The 18,829-nt window shown below is 51.6% G+C and overlaps 1 protein-coding gene across 2 annotated transcripts; it reads left to right on the top strand.

The window, feature by feature from the left end:
* The first annotated feature begins 895 nt into the window (after positions 1-895).
* On the top strand, positions 896-14,259 carry PDYN (prodynorphin). Of its 2 annotated transcripts, XM_045833351.1 has the most exons (5): positions 984-1,056; positions 2,319-2,376; positions 7,928-8,030; positions 10,567-10,714; positions 12,082-14,259. In XM_045833351.1, exons 4-5 carry the CDS (start codon positions 10,586-10,588, stop codon positions 12,721-12,723), a joined length of 771 nt encoding a protein of 256 aa, XP_045689307.1. In that variant the 5' UTR covers positions 984-1,056; positions 2,319-2,376; positions 7,928-8,030; positions 10,567-10,585; the 3' UTR covers positions 12,724-14,259. The 2 variants fall into 2 exon arrangements, with proteins under 2 accessions (XP_045689306.1, XP_045689307.1); XM_045833350.1 differs by lacking the exon at positions 7,928-8,030 and having other exon boundaries at positions 896-1,056.
* Positions 14,260-18,829: the final 4,570 nt, after the last annotated feature.

Here is an 18,829-nt window from a genome sequence, read left to right as displayed (position 1 = left end):
CTTGTGCCTGGCACCGGCTCAGGCTTGTACCAGCATCAACAGTCGGTTGTGGCAAATATATGCACAAAACATGCCAGCGCACACGTGCCCCAGCTGCACATGGAGTTGCCGCGGCGCGCCCCCCGGGTGGTACGCCCCTCCTCACCCCTGGCTTCGGCGGCTGCGTCTCCTTCCCATCTTCCCGTATCCCTGGACTCTCTCTGTCTCTGCCTCAGCGTCCGTTTGTCTCTCTGTTTGTGTGGGTTCTGAGTCGGACTGTCTTTTTTCTTGGTTTCCTTATGTCTCTCCCTCGGACTCTCTGTTTCTGTCTTTGTGGGCGCCCTCATCTCTGGCATCCTGGACACTCTTTGTGTCTCTCGGATTCTCCCTGAGTCTTTCTGTTTTGCTTTCTGTTTCTCGGACTCGCTCTCTCTGTCTGTCTCCATCTGCCTCTGCCTCCATCTGACACATGCTCTGCCTCTCTTGATCTCTCCGTGTCTCCGTCTGTCTCTATACTTCTGTCTGTCCCTCTCCGACTCTCTTGCAGTGTCTCTCTGTCTTTCTCCAACTCTGTCTCTGTCCTCCCCTACCTCTGCCTCTCCCTGTCCTCGCTCTCCCTCTATTTCTGCGAAACTCTCCTGGAAATGCATCAAAGACTGAAGTGGCCAGATTTCAAGTGACAAACAGCACTACACCCAGAATCCACCCCGCTCCCAGTGCGGCTGCTGCCTCCTCCACATCCCCTGTCACGAAGCCTATTGTGTCAGGCCCAGGGAGTTCGAGTTGAAGGGCCCTGGGGTCTGCGCCTCTGACTGCTCAGAGCTACCTCCCCATTGGCTCCCGAGCAGCTTGTGCTCAGCAAGGGCTGAGCGACAGGGGGAGGCTCTCATCCATAAAAGGGGGGTGAGGCACCAGAACTGCCATTCCAAGGGGCTTTGATGGTGCTCACAGCTGCCTCTTTGGTACCTCCTTCCAAGCCGGAGTCCGGGTGGCCCGTGAGGCTTGGACAGGCCACCTGCTACCACGACCCTCTGACCTGCTCAGGCAGAAGCTGTCCAGGGACAAAGAAGAGCACAGGTAACAGCCTGAGGGGCGCTGGAATCTCTCTTGGTTTTGTTTTGCCTGGTCCTCTGGACCCGGAGGTGGTGGGAGCTCGGGCTGGGGGATTTTGGGTTTGGGTCTAATTATCTGGCGGACGTAGTTACAGTTAGGAGGACAGTTTGTAAAAGACAGAGCAGTGGGAGACAGGCTGCTCTTCGGAATTGCCCTCCGCCTTCCGTCCCAGCTTAAACAGGTGGGCTGCTCTCTCCCGGGGGGCCACCCCTCTGTTTTAGCTCTGGGTCTTCTCGGTCCTGTAATTCTCCTCCGAGCAGTTCCCATGCAGAATGGGATGACGCCCTGGGTGGGAGCAGTGAGGATTTTAGCTCATCAGAGTGATTTTAAAGGTCAGGGATTCTCTCTGGACTTGGAGAACAAGGGCTTGGGGACAGTAATGAGATTCGGGGCTCTGGCATTTACCGAGAATCATGTATATCAATGTACAACCAAGTTCAGCCTTTTCATTCTTTTTGGACGGTATTTAATTGCTGACAGAGTAGTGGTTTGAGTGGTTTCCCTTGACAATTCCACCCAGACATGAAGTTTGGAGCTGCTTTGCTGGGCGGAAAGGGGAAAGAGAGTGACAACGTGCGAGGAGAACCAGCCTTAGCAAGGCTTTTCGCCTCAATTCCACTTTGAAAGGACTTGTTGCTTTTGTGTACATTACAGCCAGAGGGGTGGAAGTCGGGCAGGAAAGACCTCTGATGGGAAAGCCATTTGCTCCCTGGTAAGGATGTCCACATTCAAAGAAAGTATTATAGAATGTCAAAGTTTGACTCCAGCAAAAAAGCTGGTGAGTTTCAGAAGGAAAAATAAAGCCTGCTGAAGACTCTGAGGTTGAATAGGAATTTCTGAGACCTGCTACTTTTTCCTGGGTATCTTTTATGCAGAATCTTTACAAATATTCTTTAATTAAGCCTCCAAGCTTCCTTAGGGGGAAACAAGCTCTTCCCATTATTGGATCTGATTTCAATTCCCCTCCCACGATCGAAGTCTTCATTACCATCTTTCTTACAAGGGCTGGTAAAATAGACAAGGCTTGTCTCTCTAATTTGACAGGCATTCCAGCCAAGATACAGTGTAAAACGTTTCAGAACGTGAATTCTTTTCTTTTTACCCCACTCCCCGCCGCTCTCCCTCACTCCCATTGAATCTGCCAACCCCTTCCTCCTTCTGCCAACCCTTTCCTTCTCCCTCCACCCCGATCCTACCTCTTCTTGCCTTTTGTTCTATTTTTGCAGGTCATTTATCTCCAGGTTTTGAGATCTGCGTGGGGAGCTGTTGCAGCAGCCCAAGCAGGTGAGTTACGCTGCCTGGGGGAGGTGTGCACTTGCTGAAGGGATCTGAAGCCCACTGCTTTGCCCCAGGTGAGCTAGAGGTGTGATGGGTGACAGGCAAATCCCGTGATCCACTGGCAACTGGGGGCGGAGTGTCGCAGTGCTTTCTGAGGAACCCAGCACATTTTAGCAGAGCAGAAAGAGGGACCCCCTCTGGGGCTGTTTTGAGAAATTTGCAGTTCCCTTAAGACACATGGAAACGCATTATTAGGTCTTGAGGTAACTCCACATAGCATCTAAATGTGTCTCACAAAACTAAGACAGTCCTGGGTTCAAATCCCACCACTTGTTTGCTGTGTAACTTGGGGACAGTAGCTGTGCCTTTCTGAGCATTAACTTCTTCACCTGTACAATAAGGATAATAATAAGATTCACTTCCTGGGGTTAGTGTGAGACTTTCATGGGATGCTGAAACATGCCTGCCATTTACTAAGTAGTCAATAAATGCTAGTACAACTGCTCAGGTTTCCCTGTTCCAAGTGGCAGAGTTGGACTCCTCCCCTCCTCCCCAGTCTGTTCCAATCCTTGATCACCTCACTCCATCACCTTGTGGGCAGCGTCCAGAAAACAGGACCTGACGTCTACTCTGCCTGCCTGTGGGGTGGGCACTGCTCTGCTCTCCCCTCCCCAGTCCATTCTCCACACACAACGGAAGACTTCATTTCTCGATTTGATCGATCCTCCCTGACTCCCCCGCCCACTGGCAACCCCCTCGGGTCATTCTCACACAATTGTTGTATTTATTAGATGTCTTCCATCAATCTGAGTGGGATCAATAGTTGCTGGTTGGATTTCAACGTGCATCTGAGAAAGTGCGGCCCACTGGCCGATTTCTCTCATCGTTTTCTCTCATCTCAGCCCATAAATGTTGGTTAACCTTACTGGGTTTGGCAAAGGTCTGAAACGATTTCAGTAAGACAGAGCTGGCCATTGGGGTGTGCAGTAAACCTTACTGGTGACACCCAGGTTAGCCCAGGATCAGGCCCAAGAGATTGAGAAGTGTCGCTGGGTCCTTGGAAGTGGGACCTCATTAATCCCTCCCACTCTGGGTCCAGATGATGCCCCTGGCAAGAGGGGTGTGAATGGCTCCAGTCTACGAGGCACGTCCTTTGGCTTGGGGGCTCGCCTCTGCTGGCCAGAGTGGTCCGCTGCAGGCTGCAGGCATGTACATCAGGGGGCAATTTCTCCACCATCATTTGGCTCCTGGACCTATCCCTGGGCAGTCCAGTTCAACCCGACAAGGGTTTACGAAGCAGTTGTTATGTGGTTGGGTCTCTGGTCCACCGGCAGGAGGAGACACCTGGAATTTGCGGTTCACATAGTAGGTCAACCTCCTGACCCAAAGGCCACTTCCTTTCCGTCCTTCTCTCTGTCATTTTGTTTCCATCTCTCCTCTTTTCTCCCTCTCCCCTTCCTTTTCCTTACACCTTCTTCATCTGTTCCCATTCACCCTTTCTCCACCTCTATTGCTCATCTTTACCACCCCCCCCACATTGTTTCTCATCTCACTCTGATTTTCTAGGTGTTGCTTCTCTCTTTGTGTGCAAGTCCCACCTCTGCTGCTCTCTTTGGTCTCTCCCCTCCCCCGTCCGGTGTCTCCTCACTGCCATCCCTCTCTCTGGTCCACCCCCTTCCCTTTCTCCCCGTCCCTTAATTGCATCAAGTAACAAAGGGTGGGTGTTCCATGTGAATCCTGCTTTTGAAATACATTCTTTGGAAAACGCAGTTAACAACCCGCCGTGACCATCAGCTGCGACCATCAGCTGCGGGCTGCCTTTCACTCTGTTTCTGGACAACAAAGGGCCTGAGAGAGTTGGCCGGTCCCCGGCCAGAGCCCTCACCCTGCCTTCTGTTTTAGTTCTTGCTGGACTAAATGGTGGCTTCACTCTCCATTCCTCCTAAACTGATCATCCCTGCTTTGTTAAGGACACTAAAGGCCGAACAAAAGCACTGGGCTCTATTTTTGGAGGTGTCTCTTCGCTAGCACACTGGAGACCCACAAAGATGAACTTTATATATATATATATATTTTTTTTGAGTGGCATAAAACTCCTGAAATAGTCTTATCTTCAGGAATAAGATAGTTTGGTGGGGAGACTGGATGGACATGTAACGCAGACCTGTGCCTCGGGGATAGTTTGTGGAGTGGAGTCACAGACCGGCTTTAAGCCTGCATCTACTGTGTCTTTGCCTGCTGGCTGTGACCCAGTCTTTGCGCTTTCCTGAGTCTCTGTTACCCAATCTGGAAAATGGGGCTCCGAGTGCCCAGGCTGCTGGGTTCCCCTACAGATTAAAGTTCAGTAATTGAGATAAAATGCAGAGCAATGAGTTTGGCCCCATAGCTGTGCCTTAAACAGTGGACGCTATGTTGACCCAGAGAAGTTCAACTCTGCCATGCCTGTGCTGGTGACCCTGGAGGTGCTCTGTTGCTGGGTTTTCACTGGTCCCTCCGACCTGGAAGCTGAGACTGTAATTATAGCCCCTGCCCCAGCGGCTCCATGGGGGGCCCAGGGCTGGGCACAAAGCGGCAGTGCATTGCGGGCTGGCTGCTGTGATTAGCGTGGTTGGAGGGTCACTGAAAGGACGCATCTCCTCGGTTGAGTCACGCCCCGGTGTGGGAGGCTCCGCTCCGTCTGCATTTCCCTCCTGACTCATGATGTGACCTTAAACAAGTGATTTCATTTTTACCTTTCCCCATTTCCTCTTCTATCAAATAGGGATGCTAATATGCGATAAAGTGCTTGGAGAGATAATTGCGATGTTAAATCAAGCCATTATTATTCCACGCTGGCTTTTTAAATAAAAATGCTTGCTGTTCCTCCGAACCCTCTAAATGCAATATAGAAACATCATCAAGAGGAGCTAATAGGGCAAGAACCCTCTTTCCTTTCAAGGAACCCTGGGCCCTGGGTTTAAAAAAAGGCCTACTGTGTGGTGGCCCTATAAACGATGCTGTCTTAGTTGGTCCTTATGGAGACGTGGGAGGAAGGTGATACCCCATTTACAGATGAGAATACTGAGGCTTGGGGAGGGGAGTGATTCCCCTCAGATTTCCCCGAGAAGATCAGCTTTAGAACTATTAGAATACTTAGAATGGTAAAATGGTTATAAAATTAGTGAAGGCGAGGGTCAGCAAACTTTCTCTGTCAAGAGCCAGGCAGGAAGTATTTTTGGCAGCCTGGACCTCACGGCACCTGTTCCGACACAGAGCCGTGCTTTCGAGCCGCTGGTGGCCATTGCAACACGGCCACAAAGGGAGGGAGCGGGGTGCAGAAACGATGGGATGAGAGAGGTTCATGGAAAGGAATTGGGTCATGTGACTAAGAAGCCTGAAGAGTCCAAAATTTTTTTCTCCCTAGAGAGTCCCCCTCCTCCTCCTCCGCCAGCCCCGCCCCGCCCCGCCCCGCCCCCCGCCAGCAGGTGCTTCTCTCGCTGGGCCGTCAGGAGGTGCCACGAGGCAGTGGCTAAGGAAATGCTTTCGGGAGTGTGGAGGTTCTTCTCTGGGAGGGCTGTCCGGAGGCCCTCCTTCACCAGGGGCCACGCAAGCCCCTCCGTGGGGTCTGCGGGCCGGCTGCCACCCTTTGAGCCCACCGAGGGGTTTGCCTTCTACCTCTGATACTGACGAATGGCCAAGTTCCTTTTCTCCTCAGCTCATCCCAAATCAGAGATGGCAAGCAGGCAGGGCAACCTCTCATGTAGGACTTTGAAGCAAATCCCCGTAGCAAAGGAGAAAACACTCCCCCAGAATCCATCTGACATTACTCAGCAACTTGTTTATCTCACAAAGGGATGGAAACAGGGTTTCTTAGGAAACTCTCAGGGCGGATGCGTCTCAATTAGAGTCACCTTTTAACCCAGAGAGATCTGGGCAGGAAGCCTGACTCTTGCATTTCCAAGCCGAGTGACTTCTTTCTGAGCCTCAGTCTTGCCCACTTTTATTGGGTATAAAGACACTCACTTCTGGGTTGCCGTGAGGATTAGAATAATGTGTGGAAAGCGGTAACTTACCTACTATGTGCTAGATACTCTACACCATTGCTTTTTTAACTCCTATGCCAGCCCAGCCGTCTGAAGTGTTATATTAGCTGTGTTTTGCAGTAGAGAAAATCGAGGCACCGCAGAGTGAGGGGACTCTCCCCACTGGTGGTGAGTGGCAGGCTGGCACCTGCATCCATGTCAGTAACCACGTGGTGGTCCCGCTTCTGGGTCAGCACGAAATCAGAGGCCGCCCCTCTCCTTTCTCACCAGCGCGCCCCTCCCGCCTTGAGTGGCTCCTCCCAGGGGTCAGACGAGTCAGACACTCCGGGGGTTGCAACTCAGAGGTCTGTCAGGTGCTGAACGGGGACAGGCAAGAGGAAGGCCACAGCGTGGGGACAGCGGTGACCATGCCGCCTGGGCCCCCTCTGTGACTGGCTGCTGCCAGATTAGAACACAGGCTTGATGTCTCCAAGGTTTTTTATTTTTTTAACACAAGTTGGAAATGGAGCCTTTTAAAATGTAAAAATCTGCCAATTTTAAAACATCGGCAGCAATTTAAAAAACAATCTCTTTGTGGATCAGAACACCCCACACCCACCTGCCATCCACCTGCCGAGTCTGTCCTGCAGGCGGCTGGTTTGTACCTCCGGACCCTGTGCGGGGCGGGGAGGAGGAGGCCAGAGGCCTCAGCCCCACCTGACCCTGCCCGACCCCCAATTTCTACTTCCTTTTCTTGAGAAAAAAGGTAATTATGTGGTAGAGCCAGCACAGGTGACTGGGAGCTCAGAGGGGACACCTAATCCAGGCAGACTTCCTGAAGGGGGCACCCAAGGCTGAGTTTTGAAGAACAAGGGAGAGTCAGCCAGGCGAGAGGGCCCTGATGAGCGGGGTAAGAAAGACATTCTGAGAGGAGGGAACTGTGTGTGCAAAGCTTGTTTTGGGGTTGCAGTGGGTGTGGTCGGGCTTGGGTCAGTGCTGTGCATTTGCAGGGGGCGGGCGTGTGGAGGGGAGAGCTTGGACAGATGGCACAAACTCGCTGTGCCTGCATTTCCTCCTGTGTGGAATGGGCAGACTGTGAGTCCCAGCCTCATGGGGCTGTTGTAAAGCCCCCTCACATTAGGATGCCTCTGGCACAGGTCCTGGCGTGCAGTGAGCCCTGGGCAAAGCCAGCCCCTCTCAGTAGGAAAGCCCGTGGGCCGCTGCTTCAGGGCGGGCTCCCTCTGGAAGGATGCAAGGCAAGGCGGCAGTCAGACTGGTGGTTCAGAACTGACCTCTGGCTGCTGTGTGCAGGGTGTCTTGGAGGCAATGGAAGGCTGCCTGGTAAGGCTGCCCGGGAGCTAGGAGGGGGCTGATAGGGACCCCTGGAGGTTGAAGCAGGAGGCTGGGGGCGTGGGGTGGATTAAAGGGGCTGGGACAGTACACCTCGGTTGTGAAGGGGACCTCTGGAGCCAGACTGCCTGGGTACAAATCCCAGCTGGGCCACTTACTAGCTTAGTCTTGGCAGGGGTCTTAACCCATTTTTCTCATCTGTAAAGGAGCAGGACAGGAGTGCCCACACCCCCGGTTACCGGGAGTGGAAGGGAGCTCATCCTGAGAATTGTGCAGAACGTCTTGAGTGCTTGTTAACCTTCAGATCAGGTAGAATTATTATATTAAATATAAAGCTGATGGGTGAGAGGACAGGAGGCTGAGGTTGTTTTTGCCTGGGACAAAGAAATCTCAAATCAGGCCTCCTCCTGCGGCAGCCGTGCTGTGTGGGGCACCTCAGGCCAGGAGTGAGCAGGTGGGGTAGGCTTCCTTCCCCAGCTGGTTAGTGCACTGCTAATCTCGTAATAGGCCAGCCCAGCCTTGGCAGGCATCAGGGAAAACAGGGGCTGCCTTGCCTGTTTTCCAGGAGCTTGCTTGCCTGGAACCCAGATCCTCTGAGCAGCTGGTGGAGTGAGAGAAACTCCAGCGCAGGAGGGAGGTGGAGGATGGACACCGACCGCCTCCCTCTGTTTTCTTCTCTGAGCAGACCTTGCCCTGCCAGAGAGAGGCAGCCAGCCCTGAGTTCTCGCCTTTAATTGCTCTGCAGCTTTAGGAGATTTACCAAGCCTCTCTGAGCACCAGTTTTCTCACTTACAAAGTGGGGACAATGATGCTCATCTCTCAGCTGGCGGGTGGGCTGAGGACAGTGTACAAGTCAAAGGCCTGTGCGTAGGGCCCTCTGGGCCTCACGGAGGGTTCAGCTGTTAGAGTCACCTGTTGCAGAAATTGTGATCATGAAGGACACACATGTGGGGAGTCAAACGGGACGGCCTTGCACCCCAGCTCCCATCTGCTGAGGGATGAGCAATTCATCAAACTGGAAGTGCCGCTTCCCTGGGGAGGAATGAATGAGACGATGGATTTAGGGGCTTAGCTCAAGGCCTGGAGCACAGTAGGGGCTTCATAACTGGTGGCTGGGACCACTGTCAGGCATGCTTTGATGCGGGAGCCTACTGTGGGTTCCGAGGAGGGAGACCTGCCCCGGGCTGCAGTGTGGGATTCCGGGGCCATGTGGTAGAAGCTTCTAAACCCCTGAACACAGGAGCAGATGACAGATTGCAGGATAGGGGCTCCTGGAGGAGGGAGGGAGGACAGCCATCCCTGACAGCAAGGTTAGAGGTGTCAGGCTACAAGGGCCAGGCAAGGAGGAGCAGGGAGCCCCGCCCTGGGTGGGTGTCTTGGAGGACTCCCCATTTCCAGGTGGGAGAACTGCCTTGTGCCCCCGTTTGAATGGCTTGGGTCTTGATATTTGGTTTACAGGAAGTTAACTATCAAAGGGACATCTTTTAACAGACTCTTGTGAACACTAATTCATCTGCCTGGTACTTAGTGTGGGCGTCCTCTGTGTAGTCAGGGCTGTAGGTGCTGGGATACAGCAGACTCTGTGACCAATAGCATCTGCACCCTTACGGGGCTGACATTTCAGTGGGGAAATGATATCAAACCACAACAAACATCAAATGATAGGACATCATGAGGTGGTGATGCCAACACAGCAGGTGACACAGGAGAGACCAGAGCTCATTAAACACAGAGCTCAGCAAACACTGCCCAGGTGATGGGATGTTGAGTCCATGTGATTACAAGAAGGAACAATCCATGGGAAGCTCAGGGCAGAGTCCTGCAGACGGAGGCACAGAAAGCTCCAAGACGCTGAGGGAGGAGCCAGCACGCATGTCTGAGGAGCACAGAGAGGGTATTATAGGGACGCAGACAAGATGCAGACAAGACACAGCTGCTGCCTGCATGGAACTGAAGTCTGGAGTCTCACACAGTGAACTAGCACATACTGGAGTCTTTTGGTGGACGGGGCACAAGTTACTCGGATAATACAAAGGAGGAGCTTCCCATATAGCCTAGGGGATCGTGGAGAGCTGCCTGGATGAGCTGATGTCTAATCAAGGACCTAAATGATAGGCAGCCAAAGAGGAGAGGAAGGGATGTGCAAAGGCCCAGAGGTGGGCCTGGAAGATTCACTGCGGTGACTGCAAGTAGCTGGACGTAGCTGGAACCCAGAGCAGATGTGTTGGGGTGGAGGGGTGGGAGAACTTGGAGCTATCGCCAGAGTGAGTAGAAGTGCTGGGTGGAAAAGGCAAATTCCAGAGGCCTCACATGGCAGAAAGGACTGGCCCGCTGACCGCCTGAGCAGCAGGGGACAAAGGCAGGTGATGGGAGCCTCAGGGAACTCAGAAGAGCAGATGGCCGAGTGTCTTCTGGCTTGGTGGGTAATCAAAGTGCATGTCGAAGGATGACTGACTCTGGCCAAGTCCTGGCTTGCCCACCGCCCCACTGTGCACACTCCCAGAGAGTGTCTGCAATCACTCCCCCTCTCTGAGCCTCAACTTCCCCTTGTGTCCAGTGGCACAACCTACCCACAGAGCTGTTGTGCAGATTAAATGGGAATTGTGTAGGAAAGCTCCTAGCACATAGCAGAGGCACCCAATGGGTGTTCACTCCTTTCTTTGACCCTTGTCCTTGGGTACCTACAGTGCCCCTCTGGGCCTCTGTTTTGTCATCTGTAGAGTGGGAAGTGGAGTGCTTGCCTTGGGTGCTCCAGTGGGAGTTGATGAGGTGACTGCAGACTCAACACGCCCCCCAGAGGGTAGGCAATCTCAGATCTCATTATCTTCCCTTTCTCCCTCCCCAGCAGGAAGAACCCAGACAGCATGGCGTGGCAGGGGCTGGTGCTGGCTGCTTGCCTCCTTGCGCTCCCCTCCACCATGGCGGACTGCCTGTCCCGCTGCTCCTTATGTGCTGTGAAGACCCAGGATGGGCCCAAACCCATCAATCCACTGGTAGGTTTCAGGCAAGGCTCCTGGGCCCCCAGGAGGCTGGAAGGGACCGTGTGTGCGGAGCCCACAGAGGGAAGAGGGCAGGCCTGGGCAGTGGTCTGCCTGCCTTGCAGACTTGTCCCCCCGTGCAGGGCACGTCCTGCTCCGTGGCCAGCCTGGGGGCGAGGGGCTGCTGTTTTCTAGCTCCCGTTTCTTCTCCACACCTCACCAGCCTGGGCTGAGTCAGGTCGGAGACAGAGACTCGGGTTTCCAGGGAGCCGGATGCCTGGCAAAAAGGAACATCGTTCATGAGGTGTGCTGACTTTGGGAGTTGGCAGCCTTAGAGTAACTTTTCAGGGCTTCGTACCACTGGGCTGATGGGCACCTCCAAATCTGGTCACCTCCATGGGAGGAGCTCTTTCCACCCCCCGTCAATGCCAGGATCTGGTTGATCAATCCAAGCCTTGACCCCTCCCCTCTCCTGGGTCATAGCATCTCTTGGCCCAGCCTGACTGGCTCTGCTTTGAGTCACGCTTCCCCACGTTCCTGTCCTGTGACAGCAGGTAGTCCGGAGCAGAGCTGCCAAGGGCATGGTGGACAGAATGCAGCCTTGGTTCTGCTACTTTTTAGTTCCATGACCATGGAAGCTTCTCTCCAAGTCTTAGTTTCCTCATCTGCAAAATGGGAGTGATTCCATGAAATGATGATGCAAAGTATTACATTCACAATTCTGCCACTCTTTGCTGAGATGAACACAGCTTGCCAGGTACTGCCCACACATGATCCCAGGAGAGAACAGGGGTTAATCAGGAGGACTCATGATGTTAGACAGCCTGGGTCCAAGTTCCAGGGTGGTGCTGCGTTGTCATCGTCATTGTCATCATCATCACTCTCACCATCACCATCAGCGTGTTTGAGTTCTCCCAATATTCCTATGCATTAGACAATGTTGTCCCCTAGATTTGACAAATGTCCCTTCATGTGCTCTATCCACCGTTCTGCATTGCTTCTGTCCTGCTCTATGACATGTCCACACCTAGGAAAGGTTGGAAGAACCAGCCACTCCCTCTGGAGTCAGGAGTGGAAGACACGACTGAGCTCAGCAGAGCACTATGGGAAGACCCAACTTCTGATTTTGGCATTGCCACTGTGGCCCTGTGCCCCGGGGAAAGCTGTTTCATTTTCCCACATCTGTTTTCTCATCTTCCACTTGGGCACAAAGTCACCTACCTTTATGCACCACTGGAAACATTCAAGTGGGTAGCCTGAGGCTCAGGGATCACAGCTTATTTTGATTTTCTCAGACATTGGACAGAAGATTTTCTGGGGCAGGGGGTACATGTGCTTTGACAACTTGATGGCAGTAACATTACTACTGTGGTCCTTTGCAGATTTGCTCCCTGGAATGCCAGGCTGCACTGCTGCCCCCTGAAGAGTGGGAGAGGTGCCAGGGCCTTCTGTCCTTCTTCACCCCCTTCCCTCTTAGGCTCAGTGGGAAGGAAGACTCGGAGAGCAAGGCAGCTTTGGAAGAGGCCTACGGCGAGCTGGCCAAGCACAGGGGGCCCTACCTGAAAGAGCTGGAGAAAAACAGATTCCTCCTCAGCACGCCAGCAGAGGAGAATGCTCTGAGCAGGAGCCTGGCAGAGAAGCTCAGGGGTCTCTCTGGCATGTTGGAGGAGGGGTCAGAGTCAGAGCTGATGGGGGACACCCAGCTGGATGATGTCACCTTGGAAGCTGGCACACTGCATTCTGATGAGGAGGACCCCAGGGAGCAGGTCAAACGCTATGGGGGCTTCTTGCGCAAATACCCTAAGAGGAGCTCCGAGGTGGCTGGGGAGGGGGTGGGGGAGGGGGATAGGGTGGGCCACGAAGACCTGTACAAACGCTATGGGGGCTTCCTGCGGCGCATCCGTCCCAAGCTCAAGTGGGACAACCAGAAGCGCTATGGAGGTTTTCTCCGGCGCCAGTTCAAGGTGGTGACTCGGTCTCAGGAGGACCCCAGTGCCTACTCCAGAGAGCTTTTTGAATCTTAAACACCTGCCCGCCATGGAGGGGAGTCAGGAGCTCCCCCATATTGGAGTGCACTCATTCTCCCTCCTTACGTTCCCTGTCCCCACGCTCAGCCCCACATTATTGACAGTGCACCCATGCCCAGCCTGCCTCTCCTCTGCCCGGAGTGCAGGGTTTGTCGGGGCCAGTGGGCCGGGAGGACAGAGGTTCCCCCTCAGTGGGCTTAGTGCTTGGCTCAGACCCTAGACCTCTAAAGCCACTGCTTTTCATATCAATCCCTCCACCCCATTCACGTGACTCCCCAGTTCCAGAAATCCATGCTGATTTCTTCATCTCTCTACACCTGTTGTTTCCAAGCTTTGCTGATCACATGCTCCTCTCAGAAGAAAAATAAGCATCACTCCCACGCAGATATAGTCATTTAGATGCTATATATATGTATGCTAAAACATAGAAAAGGTAGAAATGTAAAATAAGAGAAATAAACAATAGACATCCTAATATTTTCCTCCCAAGCCTCAAAGGATCTCCTGTGTACCCCACTTTGAAGGCTGTGCTTTAGGTGAAGCACTCAAACCCGGCCTTCGATTGGAGCAGGAGTTCCTGCACTAGAAAGTTCAGTCTTCTAGTAGATTAAGTGTTGGCGTGCTTTGAGTTTTCATGGTTTAGAAACACATTTCCAAGAACCGAGTTTCTGCACTTCCGCCCATGTTGGTACCCTGGACAGCGCCCACATCTCGCGGGAGTGGAAAGGCGTAGTAACAGCCCTTTCCCTAAATGGTTGCGGAGGGCAGCTCTCCGTCCGAATGCCGAAACGATCATGCAGGGAGCAAGGCAAACCAGTTTGTTCTGTGCAACAAACTCAGAATGTGGGCCCGTTCCCTCAGCCCTCATCACACTAATTAAACCGAGCGGCGTCCCACTCCTGCCCCGGGACGAACGGGAGCTGAGCGGAGCCGATGAGGTTAAGCGCAGCCATGTTCTTGAGCAGCTGAATCTGCTGCCGGGAGCCCAGGCCATCTGGCCGAACATATGCAGTGGGCACTGCGCAAGGCAGTCGAGGAGCAGCAGTGAGAGAGTGAAAAGGCCCTCCCCCACCCCATGGCAACTCTTCCCTCTTAATGTCAAAATATTAATAAAGCGAGAAGAAGAAGGAAATGATTAAGTGTTTGACGACAAATGAGTTCCCTTGATTCAGATGTCTCAGAGCCAGAGGCCGAGTCCTCCCAATGCCTTGGTTTCCATCCGAGTTCCCTCTCTCTCTGTCTCTGTTTTGCTCGCTTGCCTCGGGCGCTGGGGTTTGGTCTGTGGGTCGGGGAGGCTGGGCTGGATAGGAGAGCAAATGGACTTGAGTTTGGTTAATTTGTGTAAATCCCACCGATCACAACTGTTCACGTGCAACTCCCAGCTCTCTCATGATGTTCTGAAATGTACTGATTGTTTTAGGATTACTTGGTGGGCTTTATAAAAATCCCATTTATGCAATTTACTTGGAATTTGCTTAATCCTTAATAGGCCCGTGTTATTTCCCACTCCTTCAGTACAATAAATAAATAAAATCGCTGATAGCTTAGAGGCTGTGTGTAGGTATGTCTCGTTCTCCAGGGAGTGGAAACACTATTTGCAGAAAAGAGTGCTGGGAAATGAAAACTACACAGGTGCACGCACGCACGCACACAGTTTTATGTTAGAAAACTAAATTTAAGATAATAGAACGAGCATAGCCCTAAGTTTGAGATCTGTGTGACCTTGGGTAAGTCAGTTGGCCTCTCTGGGCCTTAGTTCAGTAAAAACTGAGAGTGCCAGCTTTGCAAGGTGGCTGAGAGGATTAGATGCAATCATATATACAAAGCTCCTCGAACATAGTAGGTGCTCAGTAAAGGAGGGTTTCCTTCCCTATACTGTTTTCTAGGACAGTGGCAAAGCTTAAGTGCCCAGCCATGCAGTGGAGGAAGTGGGGGTGTTGGGGGAGCAGGGGGAGGTGCTGCCACCTGAAGTGTCGGCTGTCTCCTATGCCAGATGACCAGGGAGGGAGAGAAAAACGCCTCTAGTCAAGGGTGAGCGTGCTAGACATGAAGAATACTCTAGCACTGGCCAGGCATCTCAGTTGGTTAGGGCATCATCCCACTATGCCAAGGTTGCAGGTTCGATCCCTGGTCAGGGCACATATAAGAATCAACCAATGAATGCATAAATAAGCGGAACAACAAAAATCAATGTTTCTCTCTTTCTCTTTCAAATCAGTGCAATAAAAGGAGAACACTAGAGATTGGGTGGCAGAATGCTCTTGACTGAAATGACATCCTTCAGTAAATGGCACAGATGAGATGTTTTGAAACAGCGCTAATGTGAGAGAGACAACAGTGGCCACAGACCTCAGGGGCTCCGTTTGGACACGGGCTTGCTGAGTGACTTCATGGACAGCACAGGGTCATTGAGGGTCTTGTTCATTCTTTCATTCCTTCAGGTAATTGAAGGCCTACTGTGTGGCAGGACTTCTGCTCTGTGCTGGAGATACAGGAAATTCAAAGGGACAAGGTCTCTGCTCTTATGGAACTGACAGCCTAGTGAGGGAGACAGAAAGCAAAATTATAAGTCTCAAATTAAAAATTTAAATTGAAAATAAAAGTTAAAAATTGTAATTGTTGTGAAAGGAACAATTGGGATTTATTAACAATAGATAACAGGGGTAGGGGAAGAACCTTCTCAGGGTGCTTAAGAAATCCCTCCTGAGGAGCATTCCATTCTTGATATTCACAGGATCATCAAGCTGAAAGGACTCTAAGGCAGGGGTTAACTTCTCCATCCACCTATGCCATGCCAAAATTGACACATTGATAACAAATTTTAACCTGTTTGAACGCTTTCATTGACTTGGATTTCATAACATATTGCTACTTCTTAATGATTCAGTGTTGAAAAGTTTCATCTTTGTTGGGTTGAAATTTAGATTTCTGTCACTTTTACACCTTAGGTCTCGTTCCTGCTGTCTTTTGGCCCAGGAGCTTCTCTAGGGAAGACTTTTCTGTTACTTGCAAACAAATGGCTCCTAACTATCTCCTGTGCTTTGAAGAAACAAACAAACAAAAGATCCAATAATTTATTGGTTCACATAAATAAAGAATATAGCATAAGCTTCAGGTAGAGCTTGATCAAGGGGTTAAATAAGGACACCAGGACCTCTCCATTACTAGGCTCTTTTCTTCTCTATGTTGGATTCATTCTAAGACTCCACATGCTTTTAAGATATCTGAAAGCAGCTCCAGGCTACACCCTATAGGTTCATGTCCAGCAAATTCCAATCAAAGTTTTGTTGTACCTTCACTGGCTCTGATGGGGTCATGTCCAAACCTCAGCTAATGCCAGTCACTTTGGACAGATTAACACAATGCTAACATTAGAGCCAGGGATGGATTCAACCCAACTCAAAGTGGCTGGACTAGGAGTGGGAGAGGGGGTGGTTCCAGAGACCTGGAGCATGGTTCCCAGGAGGAGAATGAAAGGAAGCCAGACTGCCAATCAGTGGGTGGTTACCCCCCTAGGGAGTGAAGGGGCTGCGTGGAGAGTGGGGAAATCTGGAGGGTGTATACTGTGGGAATGTGGGCCCCGAGTAGCCAGGTCTGATTTTTAAGAGACTGCAGACATCTGCATTTGCATTTTTTTTTCAGTGTAGGCAAGTAATTTGTTTTTAAAGTATTGGGATGAGACCCATTCCTCTCTCACCACTCTTTCATGACATCTTTTTTTAAATGAGAAACATTCCTTTATGTTTTTTTTTTAATTTTCCCCATATGGTATGGGTTCAACAGTGCTATGTCCTGGAGTTCCTTTCCTGGACGCATTTCACTTGGTCAAGGAGGTGTGCACACACATGGTGGAAAGAGCATGGCTAGGGGTCGCAGAGACTTGGGCTCAGATCCCCCCTCCCCAGGGGACTCTGGACAAGCCACAGCACTTCACTGAGCCTCAGGTTCCAATCTGTCAAATGGGGAGAAAATCCCTGAGTTCCCAAGACAGTAGTGAGAAGTCAGTAACACAAAGTCTAGGATGCGCGGGCACCCAGAGGTGCGTGGCACAAGGCACTGCCCCTCTAAATGGTGCTGCCCTGACTGTAGGAGACCATTCTGTATGGCATGGGCCCAGCTCCCACTCGGAGATGCACAGGACCCACGCCTATGGATAGGTTCTCCTGTGGGGAATCAGGCCTGCAATGTACCTAGGCTGCTATAAGTCTTACTTTTTGCTAAAACTCCCTCGCCCTGAATTGAGGACATTTACTGCAAAGTAACTTCCTAAAATCCATGCTAAACCTTCCAAGGATGAGTGTAACTGGTTCAACCACTTTTGCCGTTTCATTTGCAAATATCTCTCTTCTGTGATGTGATTAGCAGCATTGGCTCCTTTGTTTTCCATAAAAGGTAACTACCTAAAGTGAACCTGTGCATAGTAAATGAGGACCATCATGTAATGGGCAGAGAAACCCAATAAAGGCCTGTGATGGCAGAGGCCAAGGCTTTTGCTCCCCTTGAGAGAAAAGCCATGCTGTCCCTTTTCCTCCACTGGACCCGATAGTCCATGTGAATGTCTCATTTCACCCATAATGACTCGGACACTGTGGGCTGGTGTCTGCATCACCTGACTCTGGTGTTCTGGATATCCCCTGAGTAAGGTGCACACCTGTGGGAAAGACACAATTCTCTAGGTGATAAGAAAAGGGCGCAATTTAAAAAAAATTATTGACTATAAGGTAAGTGCTGTAGAGTATTTAACCTTAAGTGGTGGCTCAGCGGAGTCTTACCTGCTCTGCACCCCCGCGACCACCACTCAGATCTCAGTCTGGAACATCTCCAGCGCCCCAGAGCGGACGTTATGTTTTATGGGCTGTTTGTGGAGATGGAGAGCAGGCCAGAGGGGGAACCGGAATGAGAACATCGCAGGCCTTGCCGAGTGCCGACTCTTTGTCTGGGTCACCAAGGCCACTGTGCAGCGACCAGTGAGTGACCAGGGAGCCAGCTGCTAAGGGAGGCCAGCATCCCGGTAACCTTAACAGAGTGTGTTACTAATAAGCACACAGTTTCCACGACAACGCCGCACACCACTGCCAGCGAGGAAAGTCTCGTCATAATGATCGTGACAATCATAATGATCCCTCGGATCCGATCACTCCTCCTCCCGCCCCCAACTCCAAGCCCTTCTAAAAACTCGCCGAGCGCTGGGGCCCGTCTGTTAATTAAAGGCCCCAGAGCAAAGACAACAAAAACCCTCACGACAGTGTCAGGAACAATGGTACCCTAATACATGTCATTTCTGCATTCTTGATTCGTGTCTCCTCTCATTAGAGCTGTGGAGATTTATAACAAAGGTTTATAATTACTCTTCTAATATGTAAATGTGCACATGAGTTGCACTCTCCCCCTATTTGTCTCATCTTTGTCTCTGTCCAAGCCCCATTGTACTTGTCCCCAGGGCTCCCCTCATCCTTGGCCCCCTTTGACATGACCTTTGCCACCTGAAGATGCCTACCAGTCTCACTGTTAACCTCCCATCACAGCAGCACCTGCCCTGGTGTTAGGGAAAGGCTTTCCTGTCACGGGTAAGGTCCTTGTGGCATTTGGACTTGGAGAAGGAGCCCTGGACAGAGAGTCCAGGGCGCTGGGGACCTGAGTGAGGTCCCGTGTCTGCTGACTGGCCGTGGGAGGTGGGCTTTGAATTCTTTAGGACGTGGTTTTCTGTGACAGGATGTGGGTGACATCGTAAGGGCTTTTGTCATTTCAGAGCTGGCACATAACCCTGCTCCGCATCAGGTCCTCAGTCGTTGATACGTGACAAAGCACGTGACCCTCAGTGTCCTTGTCTGGAATGGGCTGAGGAACTCGCCTGGTGGGGAGCGAGGGTCACAGGACAAGACTCAGGGGCAGCGTCTGGCCCAAAACCGTTGTGTGATCAGTGCCAATACCTTTCCCTCACAAATTCATCTGATCGTTCTCTTTTAAAGAATTACTTTTTTATTTTTTACATAATGAGGCCATGTTTAAGGAACACCAAAATGCAGGCAAGGGCTGTGGGGGCTCAGAGGAAGGTGGAGTGGGAGGCTGCAGGGACCTGGGCTGGTGGTAAGCTGGCTAACGC

The sequence above is a fragment of the Phyllostomus hastatus genome, unplaced genomic scaffold (genome assembly GCF_019186645.2).
Source record: "Phyllostomus hastatus isolate PE091 unplaced genomic scaffold, TTU_PhHast_1.1 phas_contig_17, whole genome shotgun sequence".
Lineage (NCBI taxonomy): Eukaryota > Metazoa > Chordata > Mammalia > Chiroptera > Phyllostomidae > Phyllostomus > Phyllostomus hastatus.
This window is presented reverse-complemented; position numbering and strand designations above follow the sequence as displayed.